This window comes from Mustela lutreola, chromosome 10, assembly GCF_030435805.1.
Source record: "Mustela lutreola isolate mMusLut2 chromosome 10, mMusLut2.pri, whole genome shotgun sequence".
Classification (NCBI taxonomy): Eukaryota; Metazoa; Chordata; class Mammalia; order Carnivora; family Mustelidae; genus Mustela; species Mustela lutreola.
Window position 1 is genome coordinate 41,397,225 of NC_081299.1, and position 21,268 is coordinate 41,418,492.

At 43.6% G+C, this 21,268-nt stretch overlaps 2 protein-coding genes across 3 annotated transcripts in view; one reads left to right on the forward strand and one right to left on the reverse strand.

Moving 5' to 3' along the window:
* The window catches only part of RAB3B (RAB3B, member RAS oncogene family), a 78,552-nt gene extending 75,252 nt beyond the window's left edge, over window positions 1-3,300 (reverse strand). Inside the window, exon 1 of one of the 2 annotated variants that reach the window (XM_059137066.1) lies at window positions 3,078-3,300. The gene's annotated coding sequence lies outside the window, so the exon portion shown is untranslated. The remainder of the gene's footprint in view (window positions 1-3,077) is intronic. The other variant, XM_059137067.1, reaches the window with a different exon arrangement.
* A 12,299-nt stretch (window positions 3,301-15,599) lies between these two features.
* LOC131809945 (hsc70-interacting protein-like) lies at window positions 15,600-17,149 on the forward strand. Its single transcript, XM_059137449.1, has one exon. It carries the CDS (start codon window positions 15,732-15,734, stop codon window positions 16,839-16,841), a length of 1,110 nt encoding a protein of 369 aa, XP_058993432.1. The 5' UTR covers window positions 15,600-15,731; the 3' UTR covers window positions 16,842-17,149.
* The last annotated feature ends 4,119 nt before the right edge of the window (window positions 17,150-21,268 follow it).

The following is a 21,268-nucleotide window of genomic DNA, read 5'->3' on the forward strand; positions in this document are numbered from 1 at the left end:
GACTCTAAGATCATCACTTGGGCTGAAGGTAGACAGACACTTAACCAACTGAACCAACCAGGCACCCTGAACTTCTCTTTGTTTTTCTGGGTTTGTTTGTTTTTTTAAAGATTTTATTTATTCATTTGACAGAGAAAGGGAGAGAATAAGCAGGGGGAGCAGCAGAGGGAGAGGGAGAAGCAGGCTCCCCACTGAGCAGAAAGCCTGACATAGGGCTTGATCCCAAGACCCTGGGATCATGACCCGAACTGAAGGCAGATGCTTAACCAACTGAGCCACTCAGTCACCCCTGAACTCTCTTTTGATAGAGCACAAATTGAGTCCAAGAGACCTGGATTGAGCCCTGGCTCTTTCAGCAGTTGTAAACCTTAGGCAGATCAATTTTCTCATCTATAAAATGAGTTAATCAAAGACTTCCTGGTAAATTGTTGCAAGAATTAAAACCAATATATGGGAGAGTGTTTTATAAACCTCTTTTTTTTTTTTGTCTGTCTGCTTCATGTTTTCTTCTACCTAGTCATCCTAGGTAGTAGAACTAGCTTAGGGTTCCAAATCAAACAAACTAGATTCAGTTTCCAGATCTGTCATTTATTAGTTGTGAGACTTTGGCAAGAAATTTTACATGACTAAGACACAGTTTCCTCATTTGTAACACAGGCATTGTTGGGAAAATTACAGTCAATGTTGGTAAAGCATCTAGATAATATATGACATATAGCAGGTGCTCAATAAACGTACTCCATCTTCTCATTGGGAACATTTACTTTGTGAGGATAGGCAAGGAGTTGGGCAAATATGGACCTCACCCTATTATATGCAAACTCCGTCCTAAAGCCACACTACTAACTTGTTTAATTCAACCTTTTTTTTTCCCCAAAGATTTTATTTCTTTCTTTGACAGAGACACAGTGAGAGAGGCAACACCACCAGGGAGAGTGGAAGAGGGAGAAGCAGGCTACCCGCTGAGCTGGGTGCCCAATGTGGGCTGGATTCCAGGACCCTGGGATCATGACCCCAGCTGAAGGCAGATAGCAACTGACCCACCCAGGTGCCCCTAATTCAACTTTTCTTTAGAGATTCCCCAACCCAGTACAGTCAGCCTAGCCCAGCCCACCTCTTCACTATTTCCCCAAGTCTCTTCAAGCCACAGAAACTGTATCATAATAGCTACCATTTATTGCACACCTACTAAATGCCAGGCACTCTATTAAGTGCTCTCGATGCATTTTATCTTGCACAGAATGTAGGCATACCTGCATAATATTAGTGGCCTCTCTCTTTTGTACACTGCTTTACAGTTTATGAAGCTCTTTTCACCCATGTTACCATATTTGCTTCTTACAACAATTGAGGGGGGAGAGTGATGAATGAATTGGAGGCAGGAGCACCAGCACAGGTCAGTTGTACACTGAATCAACATTCACTGAGCATCTACTGTGCACTGCACCCCATTCTGTACTCTGGGGAGGTGGAAAGGAACTGTACGGAGTTCTGAGCTTAGGGCGGAAGCCTTTTAAAACATCCTCTATGGGTTATTGCTATCTCTCTTCACATCATATTCCTTAAGAAACTGGAGATTTATTTATTGGACTGCAGATAATTTTCGAGTTTTGCCTTTTCCCATAGTGTTTCCTCTGATAGGCACACAACTCTTCCACTGCTGGCTAATTCCTTCATGGCCAGAAAGACTTCCGTTACCCATCGTCTTCTGGCAAAATGTCTTCTCTGACTAACACAATGTGGGATTTCCCACTATTACAGCCAGGGCTTTTCATGGTATTCCATGGTCTTCCCTTTATATGCACAGAACAGGTGGACAGCCACCGGTAAACACACACTCCTTTTACTGTCCCCAACCCCTTTCCATCTGAATTTCAGGAAGTTGGGGTGGAGGGCCCTGTCTTTCTCCCACTCACCTCCACACCTGTATTAGCTTCCAGAGGCTGCCACCCTGCCCTCCCTAAAGTCCTTCCTACATCTGGATTCAGGAACAGAGGCAGCCAGTGGATGAATTTTTCTATCCAAAATTCTCTTGTCTGTGATCCCAGGTAACAGAGTTCAGCGCCTGCGCCCCCTCCTAGGCCTTCTGAATAGCTAAGACAGATTTAGCACCTAGGTGTCTATGGACTCCGCACGGGTCCGATTATCTTTCCACCCTCACACAACCCATACCTGCCTTCCTCCCCAACCTAACCCAACACACCCACTATCCTAATCTCTCCAAGCTCCCAGACAGTTTCTCCACACCCAGCCGTCAGTGCCCCTCCACTCCCACCCCTAGCCAGAACTCAGGCGCCCACTGCCCATATCCAAGGCCACTGCCTTCTCCCTCCACCAGCTCCCCGCCCCCTTCCTCTGCAGTCTGGGTAGACCTAGCCTTGCCTCCCACCTTCCCATTCTTGCAGGCTTCCCTCCTCCGAGCCCCACCCCCCCCCAGCCCCCACTCACGGTTATCCCCCGTGCCCGCGACAAGCTGGCCTCAGGCTCCGCATCCCTTTCGCTCCCAGCTCTCAATTCACATGCCCTCGCCCTCTTCCCCTCTCCCCGACCAACACCCATCTCTGCCCAGCGCCTCATCACCTCACTCCTCTCAGCTCACCACGACCCCTGCGGACCGGGTCTACTGCCCTCCACGCCGCCCCCTTACTCTCGCTGTCCTCAGTGCCCTCGCTCAGCGCCCGCTTCACGCCTCTCGGCGGCCTGGCACCCCCTTCCCGCACTGCCCCGCTCGATCCCGCCTTACATCTCCCCGCCCCCAACGCCTCATGTTTCCCCCCAGCAAGCCCCTACTGCGCTCCAGTGGCCACCCCTTTCCCACCTGCCGCAGCCTCCTGCCCTCGGAGTACCCCTCGCCGTCCTCGCAGTCTGGTAGGACCACCCCCCCGGCGCCCCTTCCCAGGCTACGCGCCTTTCTCCCGGCCATGGTGCCCCCTCCTCAGCGGCCTCCCCCAGTCCCTTATGCTCGGTGTCCCCTCCGCTGCCCGCACTCCTCAGCGCCCGCTCGCTGTCGCCAGTGCCCCGAGCTGGGGTGGGTCCCAGATTCTCTCCGGGCGGGGTGCCCGAGCCGCGCCCCTTACCTGGGACTCCGGGTGCGGGACGAGCGGCTGGCTGCTGGTAAAGCAGCGGGACGGCGGACCTGGCGGCACGCGGCAGAAGGCTCTGCCGGGTTTTCGGGTGTTCGGGCAGGGCGGCGCGGGGCGGTGCGAGTCCGCGCGAGTCTGTGCAGCTCGGGTCTAGCACCCACCGCGGCTACTTACGGCTAAGGCTCCGGCTCCCGCTCCGCTCCGCTACCGTCGCATCCAGGCCCCACCCACTCCCCGCCTAGGGGCGGGGTCCGTGTTCGCTCCGCCCCGGGCTCCAGGGGCCGGCAGGTGCAGGAAATTCGTTGTATCTTGGACTCGCCCCCTCCACCCCGAGTTCGCCGATTTCTGGGTGACTACCGTGATTTGTCTTAATTGTCACATCTCATTCAATAGACTGAACTTACTATGTATGGTGATCAGAGAGCTTTGATAATAATGTAGATGATGATGATGGGTATGCAGCTTTGCCATCTCCAAAGCACTCTCCTGTCCTATTGCTTCATACCCACAAAAGCCCAGGGAGAAAGACAGAACCTGGGCCGCTGACTACAAGAGGAAACTAAGTCAGAAGCCTGGGCATTGTCCTCTAGTCTATGCACTCCTTCATTTCCCACATCCTATCAGTCTGGTAATAAAAGTTCCTTAATATATCCTATCCCTGCCTTCCTCTCCATCTCCACAGCTCTCACCCTGGTTCAGACCTCATCACTTCTTGCCTGGACTAATGTAACCACCTCCTAATAGATCTCCCCACCTACACTCTTCAATTCATCCTGCACACCAGCAGCCTGAGTGATTGTTCTAGATGTCACCATGTTACCATCAACCTTATTAAAACAAAACAATGGCTCCCCCATTGCTAGCAGTAGCTTGGAGTGAGAAACTGTTATTGCCTTCATTAGGAAGCCCCAATTCTGTCAGAGGAGGCAAGTACAGGAGGCATTTGATCTCCCATCCTAACTTGGACTTCACTTTAAATCTTCCCAAGAGCATAAGGGTAGTTGCCAGTTTTAATTTAGAATCATCATTCTTCCCCACACTCTTCTCCCATTTCAAATCTTAGAGGTCTGAGTCAAATACCAAAACCATTTTCCCCAAAGTTCCATTATGACCCTATCGCAATTTGTCTCTCCAACCTGGGAAACTGCCCAATTGATAGTCCCTCTGGTTGTCTAACTTCTCTCTCAGACTCATCCTTATACATTTCTGAGCTTCTCCATCCTCCTCCCCTTCACTCACCTTCCCACTGCCCACCTCCCCGGCAGACCTTTCCACTGTGCCCTCTAGAATCCTGTTCCTTTACCAATAAACTCTCCTACATCCTCTGCTTCTTCAGAGAGTTTTCAGGTTATTTCTTTGCCTTTGTTGAAACTTGACCCTCTTCCAGGACTCCTCTTGTAGCTCTTCTGCAAGAAGGTTTCTCACTTTCCCACTCCCTAAAACTAGGGGGTGGAGTCAGCATTGCCACTCCTACCCTTCTGTAAGAATTCCTTCTCCTTTGCTCTTCAGCCATACCTCCTTCTACTCATCACAAATGTCACACTGGCCCCCAATTATTCCGTATGCATTGAAAATGTCAATCCTTTGCTTGCGGTTATTCTCATTATCCCCTGCCCTGCTATCCTGACTTCAGTAGCCACGTGGTTTCCTGATCCCTCAGTCCTTGGTCTTCTCATGTCACTTTGGCCACTGGCTCCCATGGTCACACCCTAAACTTCTTACTAACCCCAAACTAGTGCCTCTGTGATCTTAAAATCAAATATCTTATACTACCTGTTCCCTCACTCCTTGTCTCCTACCAGGCCCTAGTTTACTCACTTCAAAATTGGTGTAATGATAATGACTATTCATTCTTCACAGGAATAATGAGATAACATATAAAACAACTTTTAAAGTTGTGAAACAATATGAGAACAGATGGTGTTGTGTTTATGTAGCCTCAGGTCTTCTGATTACTTTCTCTTTCTCCTTCTCCAGGAAGGCCATGTAGTAAAATGGAAAGAGCATAGAATTGGGGCCAGCTAGATCTTGTTTTCAATCCTTGTTCCACCAGTTGCTTGCTGTGTGATCTTATGCAAACTGCATAATTTTTTGAACACACAGACACACACCTCATCCTCACTTGTAGCAATAGAAATAATGAGAGCTACCTCCTAGAGTCATTGTGAAGACCAAATAAGAAAATGAGATAGCTGCTGGAAAGCACTTGATACAGTGCCAGGTACATAATAAACTGTGGTTATTATAAACAAATGTTATTTTTAGCCACAAGTGCCTTCCACGAAGGATAGACCCTAATATACAGAAGGCCCTTTTGTCCTACTCAGGGCCTTGAAGGGTGTGGCTATGTAAGGATGGGAAGAGAAGGAGGAATACTATATTGCTCTGGGCAGAAAAGGGAGAATTTAGAATTTACTTGGCAAAATAGGAGGAAGAGGACATAAAGAGAACTTGAAGGGGGGAAGGAAAAAGATGAATAGAAAAATCAGTGTAAGGGTAGGGGCTACATGGGTAAAAGGTCAGAAGAAACCCTCCCATAGCAAACAGACAAAAGAGTGTTTAAGCTCTAGGATGCATAAAATGAATATGTTGTCACATGTATGATGTGACCACTGTCTTTGACTCTTGAGACTTTAGTATAGGTCATTAAGCTCAGGAATGATTTCTGAAAGGAGTACTGAAGATGAGTGAGTAGGGAACTAGTGCAAAGGGCTTTGTTTTTCTGTGTTGAAAACGAAAGCTAGAGACAGAGACTATGAAAGGACAGCCCTCATAGAATTTACAAAAAATTTCCAGGAAGGCTTAGAACTTATAAGGGCTGTAAATATGAAAATTGAATTTAAGCCCATTGAATTTAGATCTTAACGGGGCAGAGAGGCCACTTCGGACACTTGAGCTGTATCAGTAATGTCCCTCAACAGCTATCTCCTGATTAACTAGCAAGTTACACAGGAAGAAAGACTTATTCTATCCCAAAAGTCTATCTTTTGCCTTGGATCAGATTGATTAATAACTGTAATCATTAAAGGATGCCCGGGTGGTTCAGTCAGTTAAGTATCTTACTTTGGTTCAGGTCATGGTCTTAGGGTCCTGCGTCTGCTTGTCCCTCTGCCCCTCCCTCACTCATGCCTTCTCTCAAATAAGCAAATAAAATCTTTAAAAAATATATAACTATAATCATTAAGACCTTAAAATATGATGGGTTCATTCATTATTTTATTTCATTTAGTCTTCAATACAATCACGCAATGTATGACTTGTCATCCCCTTATATATTATAAATAAAGGAACAGATTTCAGAAAACTCGAGTGACTTGCCAAGGGTATATATCTGATAAATGGCAGAACCAGATACCAAGTCTGTCTGATTCCAAAGCTAAGACTCTTTCTATTAGACTTCAGAATTATGGTTGCTCAGTGAACACCACTGGAGTTAAGAGTCCTACAAACAAAATTTCCTTAAGCCTTTTCTAATTGTAAGAGTAATCAGCCTTCTCCAGCTCCCGGTTTTTATATGGAATATAAAATTGATGCTTTTTATTTTTTTTATGCTTTTTATTGAATGAGAATCAGTCATTTAGAAAAGTTCGTATCATAAAGGCGGATATCAAATCTTTACAAGGTTCAAATCCACACCCCTGTATGAGTCCCTCATGACCAGCCTAGGAACTTACGTATGTTGACGGGTTAAGTGTTTTCATCTCACCCCTTCAGAGGTTGCCTCATGCAATTAGGATAGAGTGCTTAAGCAGGTGTCAGAAGGTCACCAGAATCTGTAAAGCAGCTCTAGAAACACAGGGTTCAATGAGAGGAGTGGTGGAAGACAGGACGGAGAAGAGGCAGGGGCTAGATGATCTTCAGGACTCATAAATCATACTAAAGATTTAGGAATTTACCTTGCAAGCAAAAGGCTTTAAGCAATGGAGCAACGTGGTTACATCTGCATGTAAAAAAGAATGTTCTGATTGTGGTGGGTGTGACAAACTGGATGGGAAAGGTAGGAAGCAGGGAGACGGCGCTCAGTAAACACGGAGCACAGTCAGAGGTTGCTGTGATAGTCCAGGTGAGAGATGAAAAGGATCAGAACTCAAGTCCTAGCAATAGGGAAAGTGAAAAGTAGAGAGATTTGATACATATTTAGGAAGGATTAAATGTGAGATATGAGGGATAGGGAACTGGCATAAACAACCAGGTAGACAGGGAAGCTGTTTACTGACAACAGAAGCACAGAAGATGTTTTGGTTACCTACTGCTGCATAACAAACCACTCCCCAAAATGCATGGTTTAAAACAGCAATAATGTATTGTTTCTCACAACTCTGTGGATGGCTGAACGGATTAGTCTGCTGGTTTTAGGTGAGATCAGCTGGAAGTTCACCTGCACCGGGAGGTCCAAAACGGCCTCCCTCATGGGTCTGACAGTTGGTTCTGGCTGAGGTCTGGCTTCTCCAATTCTAATCCACCAGCAGGCTAGCTCAGCTTCCCTGGTGGTCTCAGGGCACCATTCTAAGAGGGTAAATGCAGAAGATGCAATCTCTTCAGGCCTAGCCTCAGAATCGGGTACCAGTGTGGCTCAGTCGTTAAGCATCTGTCTTCAACTCAGGTCATGATCCCATGTCCGGGGATTGGGCCCCACATGGAGCCCCGCAGAGGGCTCCTTGCTCAGCAGGAAGCCTGGTCTCCCTCTTCAATTCCTCTGCTTGTGTTCCCTTTCTTGCTGTCTCTCTCTGCCAAATAAATAAATAAAATCTTAAAAAAAAAAAAAAAAAAAAAAGGCCTAGCCTCAGAAATTGCATAACATCATGTGTACTTTATTCTATTGGCCAAATCAAGTCGCCAGCACAGCCCAGATTCCAAGGAGAGAAATAAACTTCACCTCTAATTGGGAAGAATAGCAAAGTCACATCACAAAGGGGCATGGAGAGGATACAGGGAAGAGAGAAATCTATTGCCTTTCAACAATCTACCACAGGAGTGGGAACAGATTTAGATAATGAGTATCTCAGATGTCACTTCATGCACTAATCATTCCTTCCTTCTCTGTGCTTCAGTTTCTTGATTTGTAAAATAAATGAATGTGCATGGCCATTCTCCCCAATAGCAAAAGTTTATAAGTAAAATTGGTTAAAATGCACATTGAGGACACCATCCCATCATCAGGGCATACCACGGTCAGGAGGAGTGCAATCTGAGACAAACAGGAAAACATTCAAGACGTGAATAGTCAGAACCCAGGTACCACCCACCACCCCCTCCCACTTCCTTCACCCACCTTGGCAGTCCTTCACAGAAGCTGATCCATTCTACCTCCTGAGAACTCTCCACTCCATTCCTTCCACGGCCACAGCCTCCTCACTCTCCAACTGCTACTCCAATTTCCCTTGTAATACAAGCTCTACATTGTAGAGGAAGAGAGCTCTCCTGAAACCCAGTTTAAAGTCCCCTACCACAAGGAGACCTGGATGCATGTGACCCTTGATCCTGGAGTTGTGAGTTCAAGCCCTTTGTCAGATGTAAAGGTTACTTAAATAAATAAGACAAAATATTTAAATCAACAAATAGACAGAACCCTGCTTATTGGGAGGTTATGAATCCTAGGAGGGGAGACAAATAAACAAGTAAACAAAATTCATAAGATAATTTCAGTTGGGGCGCCTGGGTGGCTCAGTGGGTTAAAGCCTCTGCCTTCGGCTCAGGTCATGATCTCAGTGTCCTGGGATCGTGCCCCAAGTCAGGCTCTCTGCTCAGCAGGGAGCCTGCTTCCCCCTCTCTCTGCCTGCCTCTGCCTGCTTGTGATCTTTCTCTGTGTGTCAAATAAATAAATAAAATCTTTTTTTAAAAAAAAGATAATTTCAGTTAGTGATGAGCGCATTTGAGGAAATATTCCAATAGGATGGAATAAGAGTAACTAGGAGAGGGGATTATTTTAGAATTATTAAACAGGGAAAGTCTCTCTGAGAAAGTGACATTTGAGTTGAGAACAGATGGAGGAGAAAGAGTCAGCTCGATTCAGAGATGAGGAACTTAAGGGTCGAAGAGGACAGGTGTCTCTAGACTATGGCTAACTGACCAAACTGGAAACCTCCCCCTCTTGTAGGATGTTTATACAGCAGTGGCACGGGCATAGCCATGGTCTGTGGTCAGGGTCTTCATGTCCACAAGCCCACGCTGGGCACACGTCCCCCTTGGTCTCATCAGTTATCACTCACTACTGATCTGTTCTCTTTTTAGACCATCTCTGTTAAATAAGGGAATTGAATTAAAATAAACCCCAAGGCTTTCTAAGGGAAAGTAGGGTGGGGTCATCAAAAGCACATAAGCTTTGGAGTCAGAGAGGTATAGGTTCAAATCCCACTTTCACCATTTGTAGTTATGTGATTAAATTTCTCTTGATCACACAGGTTGCTCATCTGTACAAAGAGGATGAGAATTATTTTACTGGCTCTTTGGGAGAGCTAAATTAAAAGTGATAATGTATGGAAAATAGGTTAGTGTACAATAACATGTTCAAAAATACCAGCTACTTTAAGGGATCTCATAGCTCTTGTAACTAAATCCATTATGCTTGCTGATGGTTTCCCCCCTTCAAATACATGTTCAGGAACCTGAAGAACAGTTAGCACTTACTTGGAATCTTTAAAATAAGTCTGCTTACTTTTCTAGTTTTGGAAGAATGTCTCTTCTCTATTTGTCTTTTCTCCTGGGGCTTGCTAAGGCAGGCGAAGTCAGACCTGTAACCCCCTGCAAAGGTTCAGTCTCATGCTCCCTCTTGTGCTCTAAATCGGAACTTCATTCTCTCAGGATTGACCAAAAGCTATGGTGCTGAAATCAACCTGACTATAGCGGTGAAAAAAAAAGGGGGGGGAACTTTTTTTTTTTTTTTTTTAAGTAAAAAAAATTACATTGGGCATACCCAACATGGGACTCAAACTCATGTCCAGGATATCAGAGTCACATGCTCTACTGACTGAGCCAGCCAGGCACCCCCAAAGAGAACTAACATCTGATAAGCATCTGTGTTATTTCTGGAACGTCTGAAGTCATGCACTATCTCATGTCTCTCATCAGCCATTCAACAGAAAAGAAAACTGAAGCTCAGAAAGGTTGAATGACTTTTCCAAGTATCCATGGATAAGAGACAAAGCAGACCTAAATAAAGGAAAGAACTGGAAAAATCAGTGATGTTTGTTGCACTATAGAATAAAATTTAACTTCTTTAGCCAACTTGATCAGATCATTTTTTCTATCTTTATCTATCACTACTAATGGTTTTGGTCTCTGCTCTCTGGACACACAGAATGACCTTAAACCTCAGTGTTTTTGCACATGCCTTTTCTACCTTGTGTGTCTTCAATACCCCTCCTTTACCTAGAAAACTCCTTATTCATCCTGCCATCCATTCCACCCTTCTTACTTAGAGATAATTTAATCATCCCCTCCTTTGTATTATTTCTAGACCTTACTCTGGCTGTTGGTACTAAGAGGTGAAGTAGAACGTTCCGCCCTAGGAAATTAACACTCCCCCCTACTTTCATTTAACAACTATTTATGGTATACAGGTATGGTTGCAGTCTGAGCACTAGAAAAATAATAACGAACAAAACAGAGTCTATTCTCACAGAGCTTACATTTTAATGAGTAAATCAGATATTAAATAATCACATCAATAATTAACATCGTGATAATTGTTTTGAAGGAAAAGCAGTGGGGATATAAAAGGTCATTGTGGTGGCATGATCAGGAAACGTTTTGCAAAGTAACATTTAAGTGCAACTTCTGATGAATGACGTGGGTGAAAATATGGAGAAGGATACTCCAGTGAGGAAGGAGCATGTGTAAAGGTCCTGAGGAAATTTGAGAAATGGAAAGAACACGCTTGTGGCTGGAATGCTCACGATAGAATGAGAGAATTACATGCATCAAAGATGGAGACAGACATGTGGGTCAAATTACACCACCCACTTAAACAATATTATTGATTTTGGATTCCATCCTTAAAATAATGGAAGAGAGACAATAAAGAGTTTCAAGCAGGGAAATGATATAACCAGAATTTTAACATAAAGAAAGTAGTCTCTGTGGAGAACAGCTGGAGAGAGGGGAAGGATGTATGCAAGGACACCACCTAAAATAGCTAAAATAAATTCCTTTATTTAGCTGTTTCACTAATATTTATTTTTTTAAGATTTTATTTATTCATCAGAGATGGGGTGGGGGTAAGGGGTGAAGCAGGCTCCCCACTGAACAAGGAGCCCAATGCAGGGGCTCTATCCCAGGACCCTGGGATCATGACCTGAACCGCCCAGGTGCCCTGTTTCTTTAATATTTATTAAATTTCTAGTATGTGCCAGACTCTCCCCTAGACTTTGAGGATACAGCAGCAAATAAGATAGATAAAAGCCCTGATGGATCTTACGCTACAAAAATCTGGGCAACAAATGCTGCTGTTGGTGGTGACAGAGATGAAGAATGTATTGGCTTGGCCTGCGATAACCAAGTACCACAGACCCAGTGACTTAAATAACAAAAATTAACTTCCTCTGGATAAGGTCAAAGTGTAATAGAAGATGTTGATCAGTTGGGTGGGAAGGACAAATAGGTGGTTGTGGTCAAAGAACAGAATTTCCAAGTTCAAGATTTCAAAGGTAGAACGTCTTTGAATGATAATAAGAGAGACCGTTGGAGGGGGAGACTGAGACAGAGTGGAGGTCATGGGTGATGAGAAATTCAAATAAATGAGTGGCGAAGCTGTTAGGTGATGTTTTTCATCACTTTTCATGGCAAGTAATGGGAAGCTGAGATTCAGCTGTATTAAATATAGGGGAATGTTACCTCATATATCTCAAAGTCCAAAACCAAAGTGCAATTCAAAGTTGACTTAATCCACTGGCTCCAGCCATGTTTCTCTGGCAGTTTTCTCAGTGTGTGCCCTCCCTCCATGTGTCAGCTTCACACTCAGTCTGCTAACAAGCACAAATCTCTTTCTTGGGAGACCTCTCAGAATTTCTAAAGTATTCCTTTGAATTATGAATCATTCCAAGAGAAACCTGGCCATCCAAACTTAGCGAGCCATGGACTCTTTTTTGAGGGGACTTAGTGTTCCATGATATACTATAACCTTTTATTTATTTATTTTTAAAGATTTTATTTATTTATTTGGCAGAGAAAGAGAGACAGCAGCAGAGAGAGAGGGAGAAGCAGATTCCCCACTGAGCAGGGAGCCCAATGCAGGGCTCGATCCCAGGACCCCCGAATTATGACCCAAACCTAAGGCAGATGCCCAACTGACTGAGCCACCCAGGTGCCCCAGGCTATAACATTTTAAACAATGGTTCCTGATAACCAAATAAGTCATAGTTAGTGGCTAACCACAGAAAATTACTCTGGCTTATTTATGGAAGGAAAGGATATTATATACATTAAATAAACCATAAAATATCCAGGGATGCTAGAGAACCAGGTTTGGGGATACGTGTTGCAGACATGCCGGGGAAAGCACCACTACTGTCGCTGTTAAACACTAAGCTTGTATAACCAACACAACTAGCTTCTGACCCTACACACCACCATGGGCACTACAATCAGCATTCTCTCAAGAACTCAGTCAAATTTCTTCTACAGAAAGCTTCAGAGGCGCCTGGGTGGCTCAGTGGGTTAAGCCGCTGCCTTCGGCTCAGGTCATGATCTCAGGGTCCTGGGATCGAGTCCCGCATCGGGCTCTCTGCTCGGCAGGGAGCCTGCTTCCCTCTCTCTCTCTCTCTCTGCCTGCCTCTCTGCCTAATTGTGATCTCTCTCTGTCAAATAAATAAATAAAATCTTTAAAAAAAAAAAAAAAGAAAGAAAAAAAAGAAAGCTGCAGAAGGTGGGTCTGATTGGCTGAGCCTAGGTCATGTGCTAAAAGTCTAGCTACCTAGGCTACGAAAGCAATTATCTGGTATTTCCAACTTCTAAAATGGAAAAGGGGCTTTGCCCGTCTTCAAAATTTTAAAGTTGAAGGATTTCTTAAACCTAAGAACGGGATTTTAATGCAATGGCCAAAAAGAATCAAAATATCCATACAATCCACTAATTTATTTGCCCTACATGAACTCTGTCCTTCCCCTGCTCCATATTTACACTTCAGAAAAATCCCAATTAATATAATGCAGCTCAAAGGGCAATTACCTGCTCACTAAAAGTGGTGTAACCCCAAGTCTCTTCATTTACTACATCCAGTTACAAATCTAGAACCTTGAAGTGATGAATTTGGAGTCACACTTGTATATGTGATTTTTTTTTAAAGACTTTATTTATTTATTTGACAGACAGAGATCACAAGTAGGCAGAGAGGCAGCAGGGAGAGAGGAGAAAGCAGGCTCCCCGCGGAGCAGAGAACCCAATGCAGGGCTCCATCCCAGAACCCTGGGATCATTACCTGAGCCGAAGGCAGAGGCTTTAACCCACTGAGACACCCAGGTGCCCCTGTATATGTGATATCTTAATTAAAAAGTCTACCACTATAACCAGTATGGTTCTGTTGTGGTTAATAGGAGCAATTCTAACTATTTTAGTCAGAAAATCCTTTAATACAGAGAATTAGGTACCCAAAAAATCAGCAGGAGGTCTATAGGAAAAGATACTGGGCTGGACCTCAAGGATTGACTCCCACAACATCATAGTCTGTCCTGAAAACGGACATAAAAATTTTACATCAATAGGGAAGGTGGAGAATCAGGAATCTAGCCTCCTAGGTTCTGGTTCCAGGGTCATACCACCTTGGCTGTAATCTGGGGATAAGGAGGCCACTGTCCTCCTGGAATACACAACCATTGCTACAAGCTGGGATCAGGAAGCTGCTGCCGGAACTCTTAGCCCCAGAGCCATGTCTTACCTGCAAGGTCCTGCCAACAAAATGGAGGATTTATGCTCTGCCAGTTCTTCCCCCAACAGTTTCCAGTTCAGGTCCCTCACACAAGCATTGCTGGAAAGTGAGTTCACTGCTCAAAGGCAATATTGAGCAAGGTAGCATGATGGTAAACAAAGCAGTCTGTAAATCCACCAAGGGTGATGCTATAGTAGAAAGAAGCTTAGTGGGAGAGAAATCCAGATCAAGACTCTCTTCCAGGGACCCCTGGGTGGCTCAGTCAGTTAAGCGTCTGCCTTCGGCTCAGGTCATGATCCCAGGGTTCTGGAATCAAGTCCCACATTGGGCTCCCTGCCCAGCAGGGAGTCTGCTTCTCACTCTGCCTGTCTCTCCCCCTGCTTGTGCTCTCTCCCTCTGTCTCTTTCTCTGACAAATAAATAAGCAAAATCTTAGAAAAAAAAATAATAAAGTCAAATCACTCTTTTCGTCCATGATAGGTGGCAACCAGTGTAATTGAATGGATTTTGATTCAGTGCCTGGCTGGAGGCTCTGGATTGTGGCACCAAGTCCGGAGGCTCAGCGTTGGTTGCTTCTGCTGGCAAAGTGGACACTCAGCAGCACCAGTCCTGGAGAAGATGCATTACAGGGAGCCATAGCCCTGATGCTGTCCTGCTCCTCAGGACCTTGAGTGGCCCAGGAGGGAGGTCACATTTTCCTGACCACAGAAGGGAATGGAAGTGGTACTGAGGAGCTGATAGAGCCAGAGGGGTCTTGCTGACAAGATAAAGGAAGAGAGTGAGTGGACTGGCCACTGGAGGCTGTTGGAAAGTAGACATCTCAACAGATGCTTTCATGGAAGGATGTGCCAGGACAAGGTAGGATACCCTACATCTCAGAAGATGTGAGCACAGGCAATGTGTCCTATCTGATGTCATGACACTGCATAATTCTCTGAGATTTAGATGTCACTCAAGGGAGAAGAGAATAAAAATGTGGGTGGCTGGTGGCTCAGTCGCCTCAGGGTCCGACTCTTGATTTCAGCTCAGGTCATGATCTCACAGTTGTGGAATAGAGTCCTCTACGGTGCTCTACGCTCAGCAAGGAATCTGCTCAAGATTCTCTCTCTCCCTCCACACTTCCCCACTAAAATAAATAAATAAATCTTTTTAAAAATTTATTTGTGTTTTAAGATTTTATTTATTTGTTTGTCAGAGAGAGAGAGCACGCACAAGCAGAGGCAGTGGCAGGCAGAGAGAGAAGCAGGCTCCCTGCTGAGAAAGGAGCCCCATGCAGGACTTCATTCCAGGACTCTGGGATCAATGACGTGATCCAAAGGCAGCCGCTTAACTGCCTGAGCCACCCAGGTATCCCAATAAATAAATCTTTAAAAAAAAAAAAGAAAGAAAAGAAAAATTTAAAAAGCAGGCAGTTTAAATCTCAAATACTTGAAAAATCTCAGATCTGACTCTAAAAAAATTCTCTGTTTTCATGAAGAGTGGGGTTTGAGAAAAAAAATTTTGGAATCTACAATTATGTTCCCTTTTTTTGTAACTGTATTAGTTATCCTGAAAATGTAGACCCACTATACAGCATAGGTATTGATCCATTCCTTGAGTTGCTTGACTAGAAATTGCATCGGATGATATAGTGGTTAAAAACATGGATTTGGGAGCGCCGGGGAGGTTCTAGTCTGTTCTGCCTCGCGGCAGCCGCCCCCTTCTACACGATCACGCTGAGCTAGTACCCGCGCCTGGAATCGGGTCGCAACCCCAGCCGCGCCTGCCGCCTGCCACTGCCTCTGGACCATGGACCCCCGCAAAGTGAGCGAGCTTCGGGCTTTCGTGAAAATGTGTAAGCAGGATCCGAGCGTTCTGCACATCGAGGAAATGCGTTTCCTGCGGGAGTGGGTGGAGAGCATGGGGGGTAAAATACCACCTGCCACTCATAAAACTAAATCAGAAGACAGTATCAAGGAAGAAAAACCAGATAGTAAGAAGGCGGAGGAAAACATAAAGACAGATGAACCATCAAGTGAGGAGAGTGATCTAGAAATTGACAATGAAGGTGTGATTGAACCAGATACCGATGCCCCTCAAGAAATGGGAGATGAAAATGCAGAGATAACCGAGGAAATGATGGATCAGGCAAATGATAAAAAAGTGGCTGCCATTGATGCCCTAAATGATGGTGAACTACAGAAAGCCATTGACTTGTTCACAGATGCCATCAAACTAAATCCTCGCTTGGCCATTCTGTATGCCAAGAGAGCCAGTGTCTTCATCAAATTACAGAAGCCAAATGCTGCCATTCGAGACTGTGACAGAGCTATTGAAATAAATCCTGATTCAGCTCAGCCTTATAAGTGGCGCGGGAAAGCACATAGACTTCTGGGCCATTGGGAAGAAGCAGCACATGATCTTGCCCTTGCTTGCAAACTGGATTATGATGAAGATGCTAGTGCGATGCTGAAAGAAGTTCAACCGAGGGCCCAGAAAATTGCTGAACATCGGAGAAAATACGAGCGAAAACGTGAAGAGCGAGAGATCAAAGAAAGAATAGAAAGGGTTAAGAAGGCTCGGGAAGAACACGAGAGAGCCCAGAGGGAGGAAGAAGCCAGACGACAATCAGGAGCTCAGTATGGCTCTTTCCCAGGTGGCTTTCCTGGGGGAATGCCGGGTAATTTTCCTGGAGGAATGCCTGGAATGGCAGGGGGGATGCCTGGAATGGCAGGAATGCCTGGGCTCAATGAAATTCTTAGTGATCCGGAAGTTCTTGCAGCCATGCAGGATCCAGAAGTTATGGTGGCCTTCCAGGATGTGGCCCAGAACCCAGCGAATATGTCAAAATATCAGAGCAACCCAAAGGTTATGAATCTCATCAGTAAATTGTCAGCCAAATTTGGAGGTCAAGCATAATGCCCTTCTGACAAATAAAGCCCTTGCTGAAGGAAAAGCAACTTCGATCACCTAATGGATGTCGCAATAATACAAACCAGTGTACCTCCGACCTTCTCATGAAGAAAGCTGGGGTGCTGTGAAGAGAATCCCTACCCCTCTGCTCCCCATGCAACTGAAACATTCTACAATGGTTTGCCATTAGGGTATTCATTCAGATAATATTTTCCTACTAGGAACTACAAACTTTAAACACTTTTTAAACCTTAAAAATATTTAAAAACATATTAAAAGGGTGTGTTAGTCCCTACATTCTTCTTTACTAATCATTTCAGTTTTTTTCCTTTGGATTAATTGGGCAAGGAAGATATTTGAGTGTGGAAGATTCATTGCTCAGTTATAATGAGTGAAATAAAGGTTTATTAGTAGGAGGCAAATAATACATTAAAATAGATGAAGTTTGAGTTGGAGATACGGTTTCTGAGGCATTTTGACTTGTCTTTTTAAATGCTTTATTTTTTAAACACAATTTATTTTGATAGAACCATTGGGACCACCAGTATTGCAGTCGGACCTGGGTAGGGACCAGAAGTGCTTGGCAGGGCAGCAACAACCTTACTTCTTTTATATAGTGTGCACCCTTGTGCAGATGCATTTAAATCTTACACTGTGGTGAAGGGATGATTTTTATAATGCTGCAGTAGACTTGGATTACTTAGCTGTGTTCTTGTCTGATATAGAAAATAAATGTTTTGCATTATTTCCACAAAAAAAAAAAAAAAAACAAACATGGATTTGGGGCACCTGGGGAGCTCAGTGGGTTAAGTCTCTGCCTTTGGCTCAGGTCATGATCTCAGGGTCCTGGGATCTAGCCCTGCATTGGATTCTCTGCTCTGCAGGGAGCCTGCTTCCCTCTCTCTCTCTGCCCGCTGCTCTGCTTACTTGTGGTCTCTCTCTCTGTTTCAAATAAATAAATAAAATCTTTAAAAAACAAAAAACAGGGGTGCCTTGGTGGCTCAGTGGGTTAAAGCCTCTGCCTTCGGCTCAGGTCATGATCCCAGGGTCCTGGGATCAAGCCCCGCATTGGCTCTCTGCTCAGCGGGGAGCCTGCTTCCCTTCTTCTCTGTCTGCCTGCCTCTCTGTCTACTAGTGATCTCTGTCTGTCAAACAAATAAATAAAAATCTTTTTTAAAAAATAAAATAAGAATATTAAAAAAAAAACAAAACAAAACCAAAACCAAAAACATGGATTCACCAAACTGCCTACATTCAAATCCCAGTTCTGATACCTACTATCTTGGATAAGTTACTTACCCACTGTGTGCCTCAGTTTCCCTAACAATAAAGCAGAGATGATAATGATGGTAATAGAACCAAATCCATCAGGTTGTTATTAGGATCAAATGAGTAAATATCACAAGAAGGTTAAGAACAGTTTCTGGCACATAGTGCTATATAAATATTTGCATTACCAGATGAAGAATGTTTGGAATCAGTAGTCTTGAAAGAAATTTAGGTTGAACAATCCTTGAAAGAATTTTGGAAAACTATGTACTTTAAAGCTGACACCTTTAACTTGATATTTAAAATTTCATTATTTAAATAACTGTAAAGGACATAATTTCTGGCCCACTTTATCCACTTAAAACTAATACATACACAAGCTCTTCTTAACAGCTGTAAATTTGATATCATAATTCCTCCTTAAACTTGTTTTTTCCTCACTCTACTCACAGAATTTTAACTTAATGAAATGTTTTATATACTTTAAAATATTTTATTGATCACCATGCCATACTTCTCTATAGTAAAACTATGCCCTTAATTGGAATTAAAATGCTAAAATTTCTGGAATGCCTGGGTGGCTCAGTTGGTTAAGCAGCTGCCTTCGGCTCAGGTCATGATCCCGGTGTCCTGGGATCGAGTCCCACATCGGGCTCCTTGCTCAGCGGGGAGCCTGCTTCTCCCTCTGCCTCTGCCTGCCATTCTGTCTGCCTGTGTTCGCTCTCTGCCCCCCCCCCACCAATAAATAAATAAAATCTTTTTTAAAAAATGCTAAAATTTCCTCTGACTGTAAGAAGCTATATTAAATAACTTTCATGTCTTGTTTTACAATCCTTTACCCTCTTTCTCTCCCCTTTAGCTATTGCTGCAGCGACCTGTTATATTAGAAGGTTGAGGATGAGGACACGTAGCTATAACTGCATTTCCTTATCTCTTTTTTTTCAATTTTTTATTTAAATTCTAGTTGGTTAACATACGGTGCAATACTGCTTTCAGGAGTAGAAGTCAGTGGTTCATCACTTACATACAACACCCAGTGCTCATCACAAACGCCCTCCTTAAACCCCATCTACCCATCTACCCCATCCCCTACCTACCTCCCTCCATCAACCCTCAGTTTGTTCTCTATCATTACGAGTCTCTATGATTTAAAAAAAAAAAAAAAAGAGTCTCTGTGATTTGTTTCCTTCTTTTCTTTCCCCCTCCTATATGTTCATGTTTTGCTACTTAAATTCCACATGAGTGAAATCATATGGCATTTGCCTTTCTCTGACTGACTTAGTTCCCTTAGCATAATACCCTCTAGCTCCATCCACATCATTGAAAAAGGCAAGATTTCATCCTTTTTGATGACTGAGAAATATTTCATTGTATATCTACCACATCTTCTTTATCTATTCATTAGTCGATGGACATTTGGGCTATTTCCATAATTTGGCTATTGTTGATAATGCTGCTATCAGGTGCATATACCCCTTTGAATCTGTATTTTTGTATCTTGGGGTGTTGGGTGAATACCTAGTAGTGCAATTACTGGATTGTAGGGTAGCAAAAAAAAAAAAAAAGTGCAGCATTTGCGGGGCTCCTGGGTGGCTCAGTGGGTTAAGGCCTCTGCCTTCAGCTCAGGTCATGATCCCAGGGTCCTGGGATCAAACCCCGCATCTGGCTCTCTGCTCAGTGGGGACCTGCTTTCTCTCTTTGCCTGCCTCTCTGCCTACTTGTGATCTCTGTCAAATAAATAAATAAAATCTTAAAAAAAAAAAAAAAAAGTGCGGCCTTTGCTTATGTCTTGCTTTCTGCCTCAAGGCTATTACCTCTGTATGTATATTCCCTCAGGAAATTAACTCCTCTGAGGCAATCCTTGACCAATAAAGATAACCAGCTCAATAATAAACCCTATTTTAGTTATCCCTCCTATGCTTCACTCTCCCCAGCTTCCCACTCCTGTTCTCTAAAATCTCTTACTGAAATACATGACTTGTATAGAAGGTCTTATCTCAGGCCTGGCTTTCAGGGGAACCTCAGCTAAAAACATAGAAGTTAACAATTTTTTTTAAAGATTCTATTTATTTATTTATTAGAGAGAGAGGGGATGAGAAGGGGCATGGTCAGAGGGAGAAGCAGAATCCTTGCCAAGGAGGGAACCTGATGCGGGACTCCATCCTGGAACTCCAGGATCATGACCTGAGCCAAAGGCAGTCGCTTAACCAACTGGGCCACCCAGGCACCCAACAATTTTTTTTAATTTAAAAAAATTTTAAACATTTTTCCAGATTCAGTTATCACTATAAGAATCAATCAAAACAATAAGCATTGAAGTGCCTGGGTGGCTCAGTGGGTTAAAGCCTCTGCTTTCAGCTCAGGTCATGATCCCTGAGCCCCACATCGGGCTCTCTGCTCCTCAGAGAGCCTGCTTCCTCCTCTCTCTCTGCCTGCCTCCCTGACTACTTGTGATCTCTCTGTCAAATAAATAAATAAAATCTTAAAAAAAAAACCAATAAGCATTAATTATTAAATATAAAAGTAAAACTTTATTGGAAGTCCATCTATCAGTGACAAAACTTTTTAAAAATATGGTTCGTGTATCTGAGGGAAGAATGTTACTTATGGCTAGTGGGATTCAGCATTAACTTTTATATCAAAAGCAATTCTCAAAATGTTAAAAAACCTCATTCTCAGTTTCTGAGCACCTGCAAATTTTTTATTAACTCATTAATGAGGACCAGCAAAATGACACAACCCATTCAAAGGAGGATATAAGAAATGTCCATCTTTATTGTCAGTAACAAAAAGGAATCCTGAAAGAAGGCTGCTAAATCAAATACAAAACTGGTTAGTGATCTAAAGGCAATAGAGCCATCACATTTAAGGTTATCTTCTCCCTGGGAAAAAAATCATTTTCATCTTATTAGTTTTCTTATAAGTTAACATCTAACTCCATTGAGTTGTAAAATGTCTGTACCATTTTTAATAGTAAATGGTAAACCAAATTAAGTTATAGTCTCTTGGAAAATCAGAAAACCCTTTATGCAAGCTTGTTACAAAAATGCTCTACAAGAACATTAAAAGTTTCAAACAATTTTTCTTACACTAGTTATTATTTTTAGAAATATATGCTGAGTGAAATAAGTCAAGCAGAGAGAGTCAATTATCATATGGTTTCA